The sequence below is a fragment of the Triplophysa dalaica genome, chromosome 5 (assembly GCF_015846415.1).
Source record: "Triplophysa dalaica isolate WHDGS20190420 chromosome 5, ASM1584641v1, whole genome shotgun sequence".
In the NCBI taxonomy this organism is placed as follows: domain Eukaryota; kingdom Metazoa; phylum Chordata; class Actinopteri; order Cypriniformes; family Nemacheilidae; genus Triplophysa; species Triplophysa dalaica.
Genome location: NC_079546.1, coordinates 9839095 through 9858782, shown reverse-complemented (window position 1 = coordinate 9858782; position 19688 = coordinate 9839095). Strand labels below are relative to the sequence as shown.

Here is a 19688-nt window from a genome sequence, read left to right as displayed (position 1 = left end):
ATAGCTGCAGAAATAATTAAGAGACCATTTTAAAGAACCATTACAGTTTTTCTGAATTAACTATTTACAAGTGTGTGTTTAGGTAAAATGATCATTTTTATTTCATTCTGTGAACTACTAACAATATATCTACCAATTTTCAAACGAAAATATACTTTATATTTGCAGAAAATTAAAACTAGGGAAGTAGGTCAAAATAACAGAAAAGATGCTCTGTATGTTTTCATATTCACTTTTAAGCAATACGACAGTAATATTTGTACATGTATTTAGGAAAAGTTCAAGTGTTTTTTATGTGATAACCTTGATTTTAATCACAGTTTTCATGTGTCTTGTCATGATGTCAGTCTTTCACTTTGCTGTTGGATGACTTTATGTCCCTTCTGAGGTTGAATTCAACATATACTGGACTAGAATGGCCACAATTCATCTATAAATACTGATTCGAAATGAAAATTTGGAATGGTCTTTTCTTTTTTCGGCAATGTATGTGAGCAAGTAGTGGAGCAAGTAGAAGTCCTGGGGTTGCTGGTATTTCAAAGATGTGCCAGAAAGTGAAGTCAAGCGAACACCAAGAGGCAAAATGCCAAATGCTTGACTGCATCTAATAGCAGAGTGCCTCTATAAACACACTCTTACAACATGCCCTGCCCTGCCCAGTTTGATCATCCATTTATATTTCTTCAACAATCTGTCCACACTAAGTCCCTCAGCGCAGCTTAGCACACCTAAAACAGCCAGCATTACCATAAACCATACACACAGGTCCCAGACAACTTTCAAAGAACAACCATCCTGAAACAGACCGAACAGAAAAGATTCAGCGTGTCGAATCCCAGGGTGGACATGTTTTTTATTTGATCATAAATTAATGAGTAAAAATGGAAGCAATAATGTGTCATATGATCAATAAGTAAATATAAATTACTGTACACAAATAATATTTAAAAGTAAGAAAGAAACACTATAAAAAACCCTACAAGCTATCTGTTATCACCCCACCTGTCTGCCATCCAGGTGTGGCGTTGTAGACATGCAGTAGTCTTCTAGCTGTGAGGTCTGAGGAAACTGAATTTGGCTCTTTGACTTTTCTTTCCCAGGATAATGGTTTAGCTCCGGCCAGAACAGTGACCCTTCAAGAGTACTACCCCTGTTAGCCACAGCCATACTCGAGATCTCTCTCACACCAATAGCATACCCACTGACACACTACAGAACTCTGCAGGCTGACAGGTGCGTATTTGGACCCATGAGATTAAGGGTTTAATCCACTCTAGTAGCCTTTTTACTATAGAGACGCCTACGATTATGTATATCTGGATATCACAGTATTAAAAAAACACCAGACCGGCTTCTTGTTGTGAAATATCCTGCTTAGAAATAGTGCTGTTCTCAAAAATTAACATCACTTGGTTGGATATCTTGTAATGCAATGGTATTCTGCATTTTTCTGTCATCAACACTCAAGTTGTTTTAAACCTGCATTCATATTTGGAAGAATGTTTGGAACCAAACAGTTCTGGGCCACTATTGACTTAATGGTGCCCCAGAACGGTTTGGTTTCCACGTCCTTTAAAACATCTTATGTGTGTTCAAAAGAACAGATACATTTATAGAAGCTTGCAACAACTCGAACACAAGTTTGGAACAACTTGAGGGTGAGCAAATGATAGCATATTAAATTTTGGTTGAACTGTCCCTTTAAGAGCTCAGTCAAGACGTGAAATTTCATCTTCACAGCCTGTCATAACAAATGCTGTATTGTTTTGGAGCCCCGGGATTTAACAGAAACACAAAAGTTGTAAAAGTTGTTATGAGGCTCAGTAGTTCTGTGTCGTAAACATTTCATAGCGCTCAACTTTTGTATGACTTGAATAGATTTACTTCAGAGCTGCTCTCCCGCACACAACTCCTTGCAAATACAAATCACAACGGAGGACGGGTGGAGAGACGGCGGCTGTCTCATGCTCTGTCACTCCTCATTAAACTTTCAGACATTGAGGGCTTCATCACACCTGTCTTCATCACTCCTGAGACGGAATGTGAATAGAGCTCGGCCCGTTCCAAACCCACTTTCGCACAGAAATCTAATGTGACACGGTTCGACACAGTAGGGACACACACTGCTTTACAGACAGACTGTCCATCTCTTCGGAATACCACTGGGTTGTGTTTAATGTGCAACTCAAATTATAACGCAACAAATATTATATTATATACAATGTGTGTGTGTTTTGCCTTGGATAAAAGTGTCTACCAAATGCCAAAATGTGAACATAAACTCACATTGGCAGCCAGCTGTGAGGTCAGGGTTGCTACTTTCTCCTGCGAAGCGTCCAGTTCCCGGCGTAGTTTTCTGATTTGCTGTTGGAGAAGAAGCAGTTTCTCATTACAAACCTCTGTGTGCACGGAGGCAATGGAAAAAATAATGCTTTTATTTTCCTCGCTTAATGGTAACAAAAGAACCTAGATATCAGCCAATGGCCTGTAAGCACTAGCACATGCAAGACTTTGGGGTACTTTCTCTTGCATTACGCTAGTAGAGAGTATATGTAAAATGAGAACTTACTGTTGTATTTTGCACAGTTTGGCCCTTGATTGAAAAAAGAAGAGAACAATTAACTCAATGTCGCATGTTTGTAGATATCCATAACACGGGAATGCAGTAGTTCTTAGCGGTTACAGGGAAACGTTATATATTGAGCATTTAGAAAATCAGTCTCGGACAAATTTTTAAACAGGACAAAGAACATTAAAACTACACAAACACAAAATGAATATATAAATATTATTAGAAATATTATGAATATGTTTGTCCATTTTCCAATGTGTCTGTAGCCCATTTGGTTGTTTAGTGTTAGTAACACCGAGGTCATCGGGAAGATAAATACTAATGAATTGTTCATTTGCCAAATGCATGTGAATGTATCACCTCATGTTAGACTTTGTGAAAGTGTATCACTGTTTGACTTAAAATTGATTTTATATATATCTCATGGTACAAACATATGAAAGGCGGTAATGGGTTGTCCTTACCTCAGAATGAGCCTTCTCCTCTGTCTGTGGAAGAAAACAGAGAGTTAAAGCACAGGTAAAATACCCCAGTACACATCCCAAACACTTTAAAGGCTTTATGCATTCACACAGATTTAACTGTTTCCTATTAGATAGATAATGGCAATAAAAAAACCACTCCTTGCATTCCACACCAAGCATTATATCATCTCTTTTGCAGTCAATTTCAGTAAACATAAGTCACAAAGCCATAGAAAACATTACAAGATTGCCAAAGTATTTTGTCTTGTTTTACTGTCAAATGTTTAATCAAGATCCCGTACATTTACCTTAGAAACGAGAAAAATTACCTTTTTTACAGAAAATATATTAAAGTAAGTTTTGTTGGGTTGTCTTGCATCATTTCCAAATTGTGAAGATTTAAGCATGTCATTTAAATTCATGTCGAAATCTCAAAGAAATGATTTCTCAAGTTCTGTCATCATATACTCATGCTCTTGTCATTTCAAATCTATGTGACTTTCTGTATTCTGCAGAACATGAAAGAAGATATTTTAAAGAATGTTGGTAAGCGGTTCCCAGCATTCTTCAGAATATCTTTTTTGTGTTCTGCAGAAGAAAAAACGTCATACAAGTTTGAATTGACATAGGGTTGAAATAATAATGACGGAATTTAAAATTTGGGCTGAACTACACCCTTCAAAGAAAACGTCTAATTTGTCAAGTAAATACATCTTGTGTTGAGCATATTTACACATTTTAAGGTAAACAAGACAAAAATACTGCATAAGAAATACATATTATTTTGATGTGAATAAAATTATGCAATTTGGATCAGATTTGAGGTTACCCCCTGTTAGTAACTGATTTGAAGCATAACGTTAGACTGTTAGGGTTTGCATGTATTAAATAATGTGACGGACAGATACAAACGGGCTCTCTGCGTGATGAGTAGTTACCTTGTCTAAAAAGGCCAGCACCTGAAAGTAAGAAAATGTGTGTTCAAACAGTGGCAAAGTCACAACGCTGAGCCACCATTAGCCTTTTTTGGGTTCATTCATATCTATTAATAGGCTCGTGTTATGCTGAGATGGTGAATGTTGAATACTACGCTCAACATAACTATTCAAACAAATGCTCTATTCAGGTTATTACTCTGTCATGCCCAGGCAAATGGAAACAGCATATGTGAAGTTACTGGAGTTTATATTTATCCATTTGGATTTATCTGCACCTTTCTTTTAATATAAAACAAATGACAGAGGAATAAAATGTGCAGGTATATAGCCTCATACTGTACGTGAGGCAAGCAACTTCGAATTGAGAAATAAATCAAACTTAGGTTTCGTTTTCATCATGTAATGAACAAAATACTGCATAAGAATGAGTTACAGTATTGGAAGAATGTTCAAAGGATTTGACTCAAATTCAAATATAACAAGATTTAGGAATTTGAACCAATAATACCGTTCTGAGATCTTTTGGTTTTCTGATAGAAACATGCTTCTGTTATTCACAAAATTATAAAAAGACTAAAAAGCACATTTGCTGTGACTTGGAAGTTACGATTTAAGGCTTTACATGGGCAAAAATGCTGTGGGCAAAAATAAAATAATCATTGAATCATTCATAAAAAATAAACATTTTGTCATATTTTTTCAGGTCAAGCACACAATCGTCACATCAAATAATTTGATCACTATAAATCGGGTTTTGACAGGACAGACGTGATAAGTTCTCAGACTGGTGAGTGTTGATACTGAACAATCTGTTTTGCAAGCTTTTCTGTTCCCATCCGGTACTAGTAAAGACTAAAGCATCACTTACCGCCGAGTACAAAGATGATGTGCTTGATACCAGTGAGAGAGAGGAACCATGAACTGTAAAGAAAGTATTGACACCATAAAATTATTTAAAAGCCATATTCATAAATAAACAGTTGCTGATGTGTTTCGTGTCACACCTTCATCTGTGCTGTCTCGGAAAGAGCCGGATCGACTCATGCCACGCGGCCGCTCCTCCAGCGAAGTGGCGCTTCCGCCCAAAGCGTGTCCCTCCCCATAGAGCTCGAACGAATCGTGTGCTGGAATACTGTTAGAGCGACTCATACTGGTGCCAGGGAGATTGAACTGGGACACATTGGTGGGACTCACTGCAGTCAACACAAATATCAGAATATGACATACATATTTAAAATGTATATTTTTAAAGGTTGTTAAAACATAGGTCGAAAGTGAGGTAGCATACACAGGTTTGAGTAGTGGTATTTGCCAGCGTTAGTGCCAGCTGTGCCCGGTGGCGAAAGAGGACTTCCTGTGTCCTGCAGACCACCAGTGGAGTGTGAGCGTAACCATTCCTTTCCTTCCTCGTGTGATGTCTGTCTGGAGGAGGGGGGGTACCTGATTGAGAGGAAATAAACTGGCTTAGCATACAATTCCACTGATACAGTACCACAATGCACTGCATGTCAAAATGAGTTGAAGCTATTGGACAACAGGCACAAAAGGAAGTCTATTAAAGCTAAACCTATTAAATCTGTGGGTGTGATGGGGTGTACAAATGATTTGTGTAATAACACATGACAATGACAACAGCCCACACTGCCTCACGTCTATTCTTTTGCTTTAATAGCTTTAGGCGGTGAAGGACAGTTCATTTAATTCAATAAAGTTTTTAATGTAGTTCACGCAGATCTTTCCAGCACAAATGTTTTCAGCGAGCACATCAACGCATCCGTCACCGGTGACCATTGTTCAGCCTTTAGTATTAAAATACCACCATGTGACCTATAAGACTACAAATGATTGACAACTATTGTCATTTAACTCGCATTTCAACGTGGTTATCTTATCACAATAGATGACTGATTACTTTAAAGCGGTGGGTTGGACAGTACTGTATAATTTAGTTTAAATGTTGAGCGCCTGGCTCTATGAATATTCAATTGATTGTTAAAAGCATTGTGTTGTTTTCCTGCTGTGGCTGCTTTTGCCAGAAAAAAACAACATTTTAAATATCGGTGATCAACAGTTTGTCGACAAGCCATCGATACAAGACATTACTGGATTTGTGCCATAAATTCTGTTCCAGTCCTTTTATTAAAGTCTATTTATTAGGACTATCAAACGATTAATCGTGATTAATCGCATCCAGAATAAAAGTTTGTGTTTACGTAATATATGTCGGTGCACTATACATATTAATTTTGTATTTATGAACACATGCACATAAATGCATATATTTAATAAAAATATAACTATAACAATTATTAGTTGATATAAATGTATAAATATTTCCTAAATATATAGATATGTATGTGTATGTTTTTCCATTTATAAATACAAAATTAATACGCACAGTACAAATATATATTATGTAAACACAAACCTTTATTCCGTATGCGATTAATCGCGATTAATCGTTCGACAGCCTTAATATTTATAGAATATTTTGCCCATTTTAAGTCAGATCCAACTTGGCAAGAATTGGATTTGCTTAAAAGTAACATCAGTAGACACTGCACGTGACAAAGCTTAATACTTGGGCAGGAGAATTTTTTCGAAACAACAATAACAACTGTGTGGTGGGTCAATGAATCAGCCTGAAAAGGTACCGATGATGGGAATATTAATGTAAGTTGTATGATGGAGGTAAGAACATAAAACACAATTATTTATGAGGATAATTGGATGATTATATTAGTACCTCAGTCCCTTTTTGGGGAGAGTGTTTCGGTCAAGAGGCATGCTATTAAAACAGAGGAGAAATAGGGAGTTATTTTCAACAAACGGACAAACACGTTTTGGCAAAATAAATCCAGACATCATAATTGATTGTTAAACTACTACATTATAATATTAGAACATTCATAAAAACATTACAAGGCATTATTCTCATTGACATATATGCTGTTTTTAATACATTTTCTCTGTCCCGAAACATTAAACAAATCATGAACCAAAATCTAATCCTCCTTTACAAAAAAGGCAATCCCTAATGGTAGACGTTGTGAACAAAAATGTTATGAATTATGAACGAATAAAGTTTATTCAATTCCATAAATTATAAATGAAAACAGAATACATTAAATGCACATTTACCCAATGTTTGTGTCTTTATATTAATCTTTGTGCTTATTAAAAGGCTGACGAAGCTTCATGAAATTTACGAAGGTCAGCTTCTCCAGTAGGCCATTACCAAATCATTTTTTCTAGCTATTATTTAACTTTTAATAAATAAATGACACTGGACTTGCAGGATATACAGGACTCACCCCTCAGACAGTGTGGATTTGACGCTGCCTGTGCGTGTGACCTTTGGCCCGTGGTGGTGTGTGAGGGGTAGGTCGATAGACTCAGAGCTAGTGTGTAAACTGGTCATGCTGTGGCAGCTCAGGGTGTCTTTACTGCCTGCAGATGAGCTGCTGAGGTTTGGAGGCCAAGGGCGGGCATTAGAAGGCAGAGAGAGACCCGAAGCTGGACTGGAGGCCGCGGAGTCTGTGCCCAGCTCGGGTGTTTTACCGTATAGCGGGCTGCTGCCGCCACTTTGTCCGCCCATGCTGCCCAGACTACCTGTTCCTGAGGAGGGGGAGTCCAGGCTGGCCTGGCGAGCCAATGTGCCATGAGGGCTACCCAGCGCCGATGGGCATTTACCAGAATCAGGGGTGCCAGGTGAACTGGGTTTACTGCTGGCCTTACTGCCGAACAACCTGGGTGAATACAAAGAAATAAAAGAAAGAAGGTTAATAAAAAGAAGGCATTATGTTAGCTCCTCCCACAGTGCAATCTCATTGGTTATCTGTATTTTAAGCATTCAAGTTTTGATTGACTGTGATTGTGTTGACGCTCAATCTTTGAAATGACTTCCCGCTTGAAACTTTTAAGAAAACACATAAGCATAAACGTAGACTTAATTCATATCCCAAAGATGACAGCGTGTTGTTAATTCTGATATAATCGCATTGGCCGACATCCCACTCTTCACAAATGTGTTTATAATATAATCAAATATGCTTTCAGTGGTGAATCTGCCTGTGGTTGTCCGTGTCGGCTCCAGCAATAACGGTTAACAGCCTGTGGCGAGACGCATATTAAACTATAAACCTCAGCTTCATGGAGCGCAGCGGCGTGACACTCGGATGTGTTTAAGTACACACCTAATAATACAGAAATCTTCTCTGCTTTAAAAAGTGATGGGTCGCATAGAGATTTGTGTAAAAATGCAATTATTATCCAGGAAACATAAAACTTAAGAGATGTTATTAACCACATAACCTGAATGGATATGTGAACTGAAAGTTTGGTTAGTTTGTAATGTTTTAACTTTTAAAAAGTTATTCTTCATATGCTTTGGTAACTGCACCTAAATGCAACAAAAGACATATTTTGCTTTATTTCTCAACCCTCTTGCACTGTTCTAACTATATGATCACTTGCTATTTGCCTGAAAATAAACACACATCAGACTTAAACCCTGTGTAGGGTTTTAACCCTATATTCCTGTGGTTTGTGTGCATGTATGAAGAGTTTGGTTCCAAAATGAGATGTTATCATGTTTTTATGGTGTTAGTTTGCTGTAGTTTTTGAGTTATTATGGCTTAAAAAAAACTTCACTGTGATTTATATTCATTGGAATGCATAGTAAAAAAATGAAAAATGTAGTTATCTCATTTTGGGACCAAACTCTTCATTCGCACTTACAAAGCACAACCACCAGGTGGCAGCATAAACCACCTCAGTTTGCTACAACAGACTGTTTTAGCTGAAGTGTGATTTTTTTCCTTGTTTATCTTAGTATTTGCAGGTCTCAGATAAGATTTCAGTTGGTCCGATGGGAAACGGGAAAGACACAGAAGAAGGACTACAGCTACGACTAAAACAATGAGCTCTGCAATCCATCACAAAATGTTTTGTACTTCTCAAAAAACACTCAGCCGACTCCGCTCATCGCTCATTGGCAGATGAAATCAGCAGTGCAGCACAGCCTGAGGCAGCTTGCTTCCATCTTACGAACTTTTGAGGTAAATATCTTGGAACGCTCCCTCGACAGTGGCCGCGGGGTCACTACATCATGAGTCAGCGGAACCTCAAACAGCACTTGTCTTTTGTTTCTATCCGCCTGTGTCTGTTTTTCTTACATTCGATGTTTACCATACTTTCATATTTTAAGCTCATCTCTACCTACGTCTGTCTTTTGTCATCTTTGTCTAAGCTTTCCGATCTTACCTTCGGAATGTGGGGGACGCAATGTCTGGGTATTTGGAGCCTGGCTGTCTGAGTCCAGATTGGGTGGAAGTGGGGCTGGATTTAGGGGATGTGGAAAGCCCTGTACCCTCTTGATCTGACCCCGCCACTTTCTCCTTATCCGTCTGATTGATGGTTACGGGACTCGATCGTCCTGATCCCACTTTTCCAGCGTCTCTTCTCTTGGTGCCGGTTTGGGTTCCCCCCACACCTCCTCCACCTCCGGCAGACTTCCCGCTGACGTTCGAATCAATGCTGCTAGAGCTTGAACGATGTCCACTGCGGCCCACCACACTGCTTCCCCCAGTGGATGACTTTGCAGGTCTGGGCAGTGAGCGGTATTGGAGCGGAACCTTCGAAGTTGTACAGCTTAACAACACAGCATCATCCTGGTGTTGTGCACCATCCAGACTCGTCTTCCGCCCGTTGCCAATAGGCGCGCCCTTCCCGATGCCCGAAGACTTGGGCACCTTTCCTAAAGTGGCCGAGCCGCTGGCCAATGTGGCCCCGCTAGCAGTAATGAGGGCCCCAGTGGGGCCTGGAATTTTCTTAAAGCCGAAGGAGCTGGTGGTGGGTGGACGTCCGATGCCTGAGGGCGGCTTCTTCCCCTCATCTCCGCTGCTCTTTCCTGCATCCGACGGTGAGCGCTGGATGCTCGGGCTCTTGGATGGAGACTTGCCCTTTTCAGATGCTTTGGCGTCATCTGTTTTACCTGTCAGCACAAGGATGTTTGTTATGGCATTGGCTGAACAGTGTAATCATTCAATACGGTTGGCCAGGGGAGGCCGATTTTTGCAAGCTTATTTGCAAATCATTTTCCGACATAATCAATCATCACCAAAACAATGCAAAGTCACTGTGCCAAAAGCAATTGTTCTCTAGATAACAAACACTTTTTTTTTGCACAGCAGTTCCTGCTGAGTGTCCCAAAAAGTAGCTTGACAGAGTTTTTGCTGTAAAGGTTAGATGAGATGAAAAATAAGATAAACGAGCAACAGAGGCCTTAATACTTCACTAATACATGATATATCAATGTACAAAATTGCTGTGAAACATCAAGGCTCTGAAAAAAACATATGTAACATGTGTGCATATTATTCTTTTTAAATATTATATAAATATTATTTGAAAAACCTAAACTAAACTAAAATTTGAAATCTTGACTTTGCAATAAATGAAAAGAAATATAATTAACTGAAAAAAAAAACGTATATGGAAATACATTATAAAAAGTAAAAAAAAAAAAAATGACAAGTGCACATAACAAAATTGGCATTTTTTAATATATTATTTTTAGCCAAATAAAAAATATATAATAATTGTATGTTAGCCAATCAGAAAATGTGGCCTTTGGTGTGTGTGTGCAGTTGGATTACTTGTTTGACCAAAGGTTTTTAAACACCTGATTATAAAATGATTCAGTAGCAGTAGTGGCACATACATCACAAAAATACAAAGAATATGAATAATAAAGACATGATTATGACGTAATATTTATGAAGTTAAAGATAGGCCAGTGTAAAAATAAACAGTAAAATCTAGTTTTGCATGTGACTGTATTATTGTTATAACTTAATACCTGGTGTTTTTAGGGAGGTAGATGTGCCTTTGGTCCTTGGTGGTGTTATTCCAACCTGGGCACTCATGCCCCTCCTCCAGGAGCCTGTTTGGGACATGGGCAAACCTGACTTCTGACCAACATCTTCCCCCTGTCCCGAGCTCTTCCACTTTGAGGAAGGGTCGCTCCCTGGCTCCATCTCCTCATCAACCTTCTTCAGATCTTCAGCACCAGCCCAGCTACTTCCATCCTGCGTGTCTTTATTTGACTGCGAATGACACAGACAGACAATTTAGCACACACACATACACTGTAATCTCACACAGGCATTCCATCTGACAGACGGCTCAACTTTTCCTACTAGCCAAAGCAAAATGTCCAAAACTCTTATCCTGCTCAATCTGTTGTGGCCTCCCGACAGACTGCTGGCTCAAAGCTATTTATAAACGTGTGTGTATGAGGAAATAAAATTACGAAAGATGGGAGCGTTTGCGCACCTGTGCTGCTTTGCTTTTGCGGGAGGAGATGCCGGAGTACGTGGATGGATTCAGATCGTCAGTGCCGATGTTGTCTAAGGTATCACTCAAACCACTGCTGACCGAACTGCTGTCATCCCAGCTGCAGATAAACAAATGAAAGATTAGATAATTGACAGATGCTAAAACACTAGGTGCAGCTACCTGGCATAATGAGTCACAGTCATAGCGCCAACTACTACAAAAAGGAAGTAACATGTTGTTGGACATTTTTAAGGTTAATTTAGATCACATGATACAAAATGACAGTTGTCCTCTTTTTTTATGCTTTTTAAATCTCAAGTTTGTAGTTTAAAGCCAATTTTGTTGAAGTGCATCTGAACTCTCTGCAGTGTGATCACATAATGACAACAACCATGTCTGATATTGATACATTACGTCAAAATGAAAGTCAAGGGCATTCCTGGAAAACACAAAAGCAACACAGCTTCATTCACAATTCTACTATTGACTCGCCCGTCCCATTATATTAATTTTCCCAATTACCAGACTGAAGCTTCATCCCTTCAGTTCTTATTTACTCACAGTTGCCTATTGACAATCTCTCACCCTTCACCAGACCTTATGTCCTCATTTCTATAATTTAGAAGACTGTGTCTAATAATGAAGGATGCTGACCCACTTGAAACACTTTAGAGGAATTGTAGATGTGGATACATGGGAAGTTGATATTATTGCCAAAGCAGAATTGTTTGTCATTTTACAAACTTATTTTCAATATTAGAAGAAATAAATTGTATGCTTATACTTATCGCCAGCTGTCTATCTCTGTCTGGTGTCACCCTTGTTTGACTGTGTGTGTGTGTGTGTGTTTGCATACTGTATGTCCACATGCATATAAACATTTGAGATCTGTTTGAGGAAATATTTTTTTTAACCAGGAGGACAGGTGGCTGAGCCTGCAACCTGACGGTTTCATCTTAACAATATAAACTAACGTTACTGCGCATGCGCACTTATATGACCCCAACTAAACTTCCGGTACACATTCCTGAACAATAGAGTGCCTTTAGATTATTTCCGATAAAAAGTAAAAGAAACCGGAAAAAAACGTTAGATGGCTAAACTTGCCTCTCCAATATTTTGACCTTAGACTGCGATACCAAACTCAACCCCTCGATGTTAATGTACCATACTGTTTTTTTAAATGCGGCAAAACTACAGGACCCATTACTCAAATTGTTTATTTAATAAAATGATCATACCGTAAAATAGTTATACAAATATATGTGAACATAAATTAAATAAAATATAAATAGTTTTATTGTTAGACACTATCAAACACAAACCGGAACTTAACGGGGGTCACGCTGGTCCTATGAAACGCTCCGTAGAAACCTACCATGACACCTACTGTAACAGCGAAACATTCAAACCTTGTAACTTATGTCTATATCTACAATTTAGATATTTTCAATGATCGTAAGATTCTGAGCAAAGCACATAGAACAACTCTGGCATCCAAAATGCAATGCATTTATGACCAGGCAGGGTCCGCAGTCTAGGAAATGTAAGAAGAGCAAGTGCAGATTGTCTTTTGACTTGTATAATGTATGCAGGATGGATCGAGCAGGAATGGAAACTTTGAGAGGCTGAACGCCTTTGGATAATAATTGTGAGAGACCCCGCAGGGCTCTCAACACCAGCGCGTGGGTGTTTCTAAAGATTCAAGCGATAGATAGAAACTCTGCGTTCGCGCGCATGTGTGTAATCACTCTAAAAATAACAGTTATTGATTTACAGCGCTGTTATTTCTCGCTTATTTAACTCAAGGCGCAGCTGACACTTTACTTTGGAGCTCGGCGTTGTGTTATACAACGATGCAAATTAGGATTAGAATGAGACTGAGGTCCTCTGTACAGAGTATTATGAAACAGACGGTCCTGGCTCTGAACGGATGAGCCACTTTCAAAGGTTTAAACATGGTAAACAACACTTAAAAGTGAAAATTCTTTCATCATTTAGTCACCTCCACGTCATTCCAAACTAGAATGACCTCATTTTATCTGCAGAACACAAGGGAAGATAATTCGAAGATTGGCTCCCGTTGACTTCCATTGCTGGGACGCAAAACCACATTTCTCAAAATATCTCCGTCATACACACGTTTTGGATAACATTAGGATGAATAAATAATAAAACAATATCTACTCTTATATGATGCATTTTGACTTGTTTATAAATTAGGTTCTTTTGCTAAACACATACAAAATTACACAAATACATTTTAAATGGAGGACCTGAATTGAACTCTTTCTTTAGACAAACATTAAATGCTAGTAAACCATCAGCACGTCAAGTGAAACAAACAAGCCCACCCGCATTTATTGCTCCACACCTCATTGAAAAAAGATCCACACTAGACGCATCTCATCCAACGTCTAATATTCATCTTCCAGTTTATTGGACCCTTTATTGAGCCAAGGATTCAGGGAATAGTCAAGAAAACATGATTCTATCATTTGAGGCGTTTAATTAATCCAATTGTCACGTCAAGCATGAAATGAATTTAAATGCAACAATGGCAGTTGCTAAGAAATTGTCTCATCCAGACGCATTTGACTCTAATGCTTTAGCACCTGGGTAGATGTATTGACATGTTGATGTTCTCAAGTAATGGCAGTCACAGGTGAGCTCAGATGCCAAATGAAACCTAATGCTGAAAGTGCAATGTGTTACAATACACAAATCGATATCCACCTAACTTCAGTTCAAATGAAAATATCCCTTAATACTCACTCGGCCGATACTTACACGCTTGAGAGCTTTCAAAAGCTTTCTGCACTCGCTGCCCTCCCACAATGCGACGGTGAAGAAGAAACTTTTGGGATCGACTCAGTGATACTCAAGCTTAGGTGTGCATCCTACGCCGATGGGATGCTTTTTGGCAAGGGCTCATTGGTTAAGGTCACCTTGAGAGTATTTCTTCCACATAGCCACGTACCCACTGTGCGTGCCCACAGGAAAAGTGTGGTCACTGTTATACAGCCAGAATGGTGACTAAATCCACATTTTTATTTTACTGGGAAACAAACCCAAGTTAAGCTGAATGCTATATATGGCTTGCGTTTGATAAAAACAGTCTGTTATGTTGATGCAAGAAAAGCCGAACTAATGGCACCAGGATAAGGACCCCGGAGAGCTGGCCTGGAAACTCGCTTGTATGGACTGAATATTTTATTCTTTTATGTCCCTTGACAGCGGCCGCTACTGAATCTGCCGCACCCGTGATGAGTCTGACAAGCGGCGCAGGGTGACATGCTTTCCGCAGACCATGTCCTAACACACCGGTACATTCATAACAGCAATGCTCTTCCAGTCATATGGAGCAAGATGTCTTTTAACAGCACCTATAATTACCAAGAGCTGTTGTTTTCCGATCAAAGACGTGAAAAGTACTGTTTTTCCGTTTTTGTTTGAGGAAAACATGCACAGATTTATGTCTCTATTTAGTTAAAATGCACCGCATGGCACGGTTTTCGGTTGTCTTTTAATGTTATTGAGTGCACAGTGAAAACATCTATTCAAGCGTACAGTAATGTTCTCATGCAATATTCACTGTCTGGAGAATCGTGTAACAACAACACTGAATAAAGCCAGATTTTGCGTCCTGCGTGGATGATAATAAATCACTTTTTTGACGACTTGCTGTGTCCATCGGCCTGTTAAATATGCATCATGCTGTGCTGTAATTTTGACAAAGAAACATGTTTTATGGAGTGTAAAGTAACTAGCGCTTGTAAGGTTGCTATGCTGCTTGAAAATTGCGAACTGCTCTATATATGCACCATGCTAAATCTTTTGCCACTTTTATTAAAAATCAAAAACAAACATATCCTATTGAATGATCCCCAAAGGGAAAAACAAATGACATACTGTAGTAGTCGTTGTAGGAGTTTGGATGTTGACACTGATAGAAATGCACGATATCAGTATTTCACTTGCACAAGCCCAGTCCACTTTAGCACCAATGAACCCTGGACATTTTGCAATGATCATTAATGAAAGCGATGCAAAACAAAAGCAAACTATTAACCAAATGCTGACTGTTCTGTTCGACTTGCCAACGCAAAGTACGTACTCAGAACCAATGAACACTGGTCAATAGATACCCAAGCAAAAGGCAGGACAATGACTCACCGCCCTATGCTGATTGATGCTGTCTGGCTGTCTCCTGGCTGTGTGTGTCATGCTGTAGCTCCAGGGTAAAACAAGAGAAAAAGCAAAGAAGAAGAGAATGTAGGAGGAGAGTGGTGGCTGAAGAACGCAGCCCACCTGCTTACTCGCCAAACACGGGCTGAAGAAAAGACAGAACCATTTCGCCACTGTTATCGGCTCCACCCCGCCCACTCCTCCCCTGGGCCCATCATGCGCTCTGAGAAGCGCCACTGACATCCTCAGACAGCTGGGGTGTTCCCGGAGGAGACCGACTTCAAAGTCAGGGTCGAACCCCTTAATGAGCATTGTTTTAGTGCAACTTTCTTACTGGTTAATGGCTGATCATGCATGCGCAACACACATTGTATGGAACCATCACTTTCCTAGTTTTCTTAAAGGAATAAATAAAATGGAGCTAAAGAGAAAACGTGTCTTTCCAAAAAAAGAATCGAGGTTTAAAGTGAAATTCAGAGTAATTCACTCGCTGTATGCATAGAGGTAAATTTAACCTTTCTGAATGAGATAACCTTGGGGAGGCAGAACATGACAATGCTCTTAAGAAAGCAAGAACAGACAAACGTCTCTTCACTAGCCCGAAGTGAAAAATGCTCAGCATCTGCATTGCAGAGGATTCCAGCGCCATCAAAACTATTAAATCGACAACATGGTTTCTGAACTTTAAATGCAGTCATTTCTGCAAATCAATACATCTGCCCCTTTCGAGGATGTGGAGTGGAAGACTTGTTACCTAAACAGACAAACTCACAAACACAGAGACATTAAACTGTATTATTTCTTGAATTATTTGATATTTCACGTAAATGCATTTGACTTTTGACTTTGGTGTAAACACCGTAAACTACCAAATGACCTATTGTGTAGCAACCTACATGTAAACATATGTTATAATAAAAGACTCTTTAATCCTGCTAGTAAATAACTAACATTACCACAAAATCTTTAGCAATGCAAACTAATACGATAAATCTGAATCACAACCAATAAAATCAACAAAACTGTATATAATGTGATGCACAATTAGAGAAACACTGTTTCTGTTTTGTCCCACAGCAACTAAAACCCTCTTACTTCTTTTAATATATTACATATATTATTTATTTATTGGTCATATATTTGAACAATTTCTGACCATTACATCAATGGCAGGTCGTGTTTTTTTTTGGAAGCTGTTTTAAACTGTTGATCGTTTAGTCACCACGCATTTGGCGTGGCTTTATAAGGACCAGAGAAAGTAGTATCAGACAAAGTAGTCATGAAATGCAGTTACAGAACATTCATTCCTGCGGGATAATAATTTAGCATTGTTTGTATTAGGTCATGTTGGGAACCACTAACGGAATTACTGTTCATAATAACCAAAGGTAAATTAAAACAGAATTAAATTATCTAATAAACCATTTATTCCCAGCGAAAATCAACAAAAGAACTTAACTCGGTTTGTCAGGCTGATATCCAGTAAATGCAACAATAGAAAAACATGTCACTTGTGACACGGTACAATAAATTGTATGCCAGGGACTCTGGTTGAAGCCTGAAAGTTTGGGTTTTCAACGAGGGGTCTGTTGGGACCCCATTAAAGGGGATCCATGAATAGGATATCTAAATTATATTTGTACATTTCAGTCCATCATAACTCTGTACTGTAACTGTTAATATATATTGCAAGTTTGGTAACAGTGTTAAAAACATTTTAAGTGTTGAAAAAAATGTAGTCACCGTTCTAGTTTGCATTCTCGCCTGTTTGCCTGCAAACCAGCCTCAGCAGAGGGAAATCACGGATGAGGCAGATTTGTTGTCTGGGCACTAATGAAACCTTTATTTGTTTATACCGGCACTGTTTACATTCCCGAGTGCATTGATCAATCCAAAGCACCATATTAAATCCATTATCTAAACAGATACAAACTGACCATATAAGTGAAGCCAGGGGAATGTGTCTGCATCCCAAATTAAATAATGGGTTTTATAAATACATTTGAATAGTTAACTTGTCTAATCTTCGGCATTATCTTAACTTTTCATTAAGATTGTTGCATTCCTTATTTATGAAGGATATGTGATGCTGGCTCAAAGTTTGGCCAAAAAGGCCTATTGCTTTAAATTAAGTCTGTGATGGCTGTGGTTCCCCAAAATGCTATCTAGCTATTCAGCACATCAGATCTGAGCCCTATCATACAGGGAATTCTAAACTGGATTTACTTAAAGGATGAATGCGAATGACAGCGAAACACTGAGCCAGCACTCTTAAGAGATTATCCCAGGTGAATATACAATAATTACTCTGCTCTTCTGTAAATGTTCTTTGCTGGAGGTCTTCAAGTTCAAAACGAAAAAGTGCTGAACAACAAAACAAGTATCTGAATAGCTTTCCTCACTAAGTCACTATTTAACATCCCTGGGGTTTTAGTCGAGAGAGATTTGCATTTAAGCACCAAACAAACTCTGCATACTGCAAACATGGATAGATTAGGGAGAAAAAAACAGAAATGTTTAAATGTGCCATCGAGCAAAGAAACCGGGTGAGTTGAAACTGTCCAGCGTCAGATTATGTTGATTTGATATGAGTTTGATGTATGATTTTCGAGGCTAATGGATGGAAACACTGGCCCAAAGGCTTGTGGGAGGTCTTATTATCGGGAGTCCAGGGAGACATGGCTGGATTTTGCATTATTGGAAAATAATTGAAAACTATTATTGGAAACTTCGAACAGAAGGACAAAACACTTAAGGATTTTTTTCTCAATGGTATGTTTTTAGTTTTCCTTCAGGAGGAAATAAGTTAAAACTGAGGTTATATAACAGACAGTTTCTGGTCGGTAATTGTAATACTAGAGGTTATTGTGGTATTGACCAGAATGCATTTTTAAAAGCAACACATGGAACAGATTAGAAACACATTTCTCATGCCAGCAAACACGTTTTAAGGATTCTGAAGCTAATTCTGAGGTTGAAATAGTGGTCTTTTATCAAATAGAGAACATTTTTAACAAATATCAGAGGACATTATATTATATATATTATAAGGGGTTTTTAAACTGGGGTCTGGGGCCCCCAGGGGGCCTCCAGAATGTTCTGCGGGGTCCCGGGATTCTTTTTAAACAAAAGACAGAAAAAGTTGTAAAAATCTATTGAAGATTATTATATTTTAATTTCTACAAACAATATGTTGTCTTTATAATATCATGTTTAAAAAAATGGATATGTATTTTAGAAAGGGGGGCCTCGCAAAAGTTTCATCATATTTGGGGATCCTTGGCATTAAAAAGTAAAAAAACTGCTGTATAGAGTTTTCAGCTCTTCTCAATTTGACAATTTACAGATCCATTCCTCAAAATGTGTTCATTGTTCCACAAAAGCAGCACAGAAAGTACAAAAAAGTCTGCATATTTCATCCGGGACTGATGATGAGCTCAATGTGGAGCACTAGAGAGCAGAGCATAAAATAATTATTATTTATGACCAGTCAAATGACTCATCGTTAGTAATTTCCTGAACCAAATGAGATGGTTAAGGTGACTATCTATAACGCGACCAAAACCTCCAGGTCTCCATATCAATGATGAATGTGCAAGAACAAAAATATAAATCATTTTCAGTTGCTGTACTGGAGGAATAATATTCGCTCACAAAATCTTTTGTCTAACAGGGATCTTTGTAATGGTCTGTGAAAGCACATCGCTACCAAACCCGTCTTCTGTTTATCACAAAGTAACAAAACCACGAGATCGGTACATCAGCCAAACACAAACATGCATTGTCATATTCAGTCCTCCCTGCATTCTCACAAGCACAAACCAATCTCCAAAGCTTTCCTTTCAAGTAAAAATGTGCTGAGGAAACTGTCATGAGCATCCAGTATCTCTCTCAATTTCGTTTTCTCTGAAAGCCAAGGTTTTTACTTATTTATGTCTTTGCCTCTGTCAGGTCCTGCTTTCTCAACCTCGTCCCACAGAGTTGCCGCCAGCCAAACCTCATCTATGTTGCATGATGGGAGTATTTATAGCTAAAGGCTTTTAGCAGCCCTTGGATTAATCATTGTCTGATGGCAACCGATTTCAAGCAAACTCTGAGATGTTATACATACAGTATAATTTGTGAGACAAGCATTTTTATTACTTTAATCTGCCACAGCTCCACTTTGCATTTCCAATGAATATT

General features: G+C 38.7%; 1 protein-coding gene across 3 annotated transcripts in view; it reads right to left on the bottom strand.

Annotated features, from left to right (window-relative positions):
• nav3 (neuron navigator 3) overlaps window positions 1-19688 on the bottom strand; it is a 124032-nt gene that overhangs the window by 17789 nt on the left and 86555 nt on the right. For all 3 annotated transcript variants that reach the window (XM_056747646.1, XM_056747647.1, XM_056747648.1), the window contains 12 exons: window positions 11313-11433; window positions 10837-11083; window positions 9240-9969; window positions 7289-7723; window positions 6721-6762; window positions 5263-5414; window positions 4979-5167; window positions 4843-4895; window positions 3975-3995; window positions 3037-3060; window positions 2570-2593; window positions 2287-2364 (listed from right to left, as the gene is read on the bottom strand). In XM_056747646.1, the coding sequence (XP_056603624.1) occupies window positions 2287-2364; window positions 2570-2593; window positions 3037-3060; window positions 3975-3995; window positions 4843-4895; window positions 4979-5167; window positions 5263-5414; window positions 6721-6762; window positions 7289-7723; window positions 9240-9969; window positions 10837-11083; window positions 11313-11433 (2116 nt within the window). The remainder of the gene's footprint in view (window positions 1-2286; window positions 2365-2569; window positions 2594-3036; window positions 3061-3974; window positions 3996-4842; window positions 4896-4978; window positions 5168-5262; window positions 5415-6720; window positions 6763-7288; window positions 7724-9239; window positions 9970-10836; window positions 11084-11312; window positions 11434-19688) is intronic.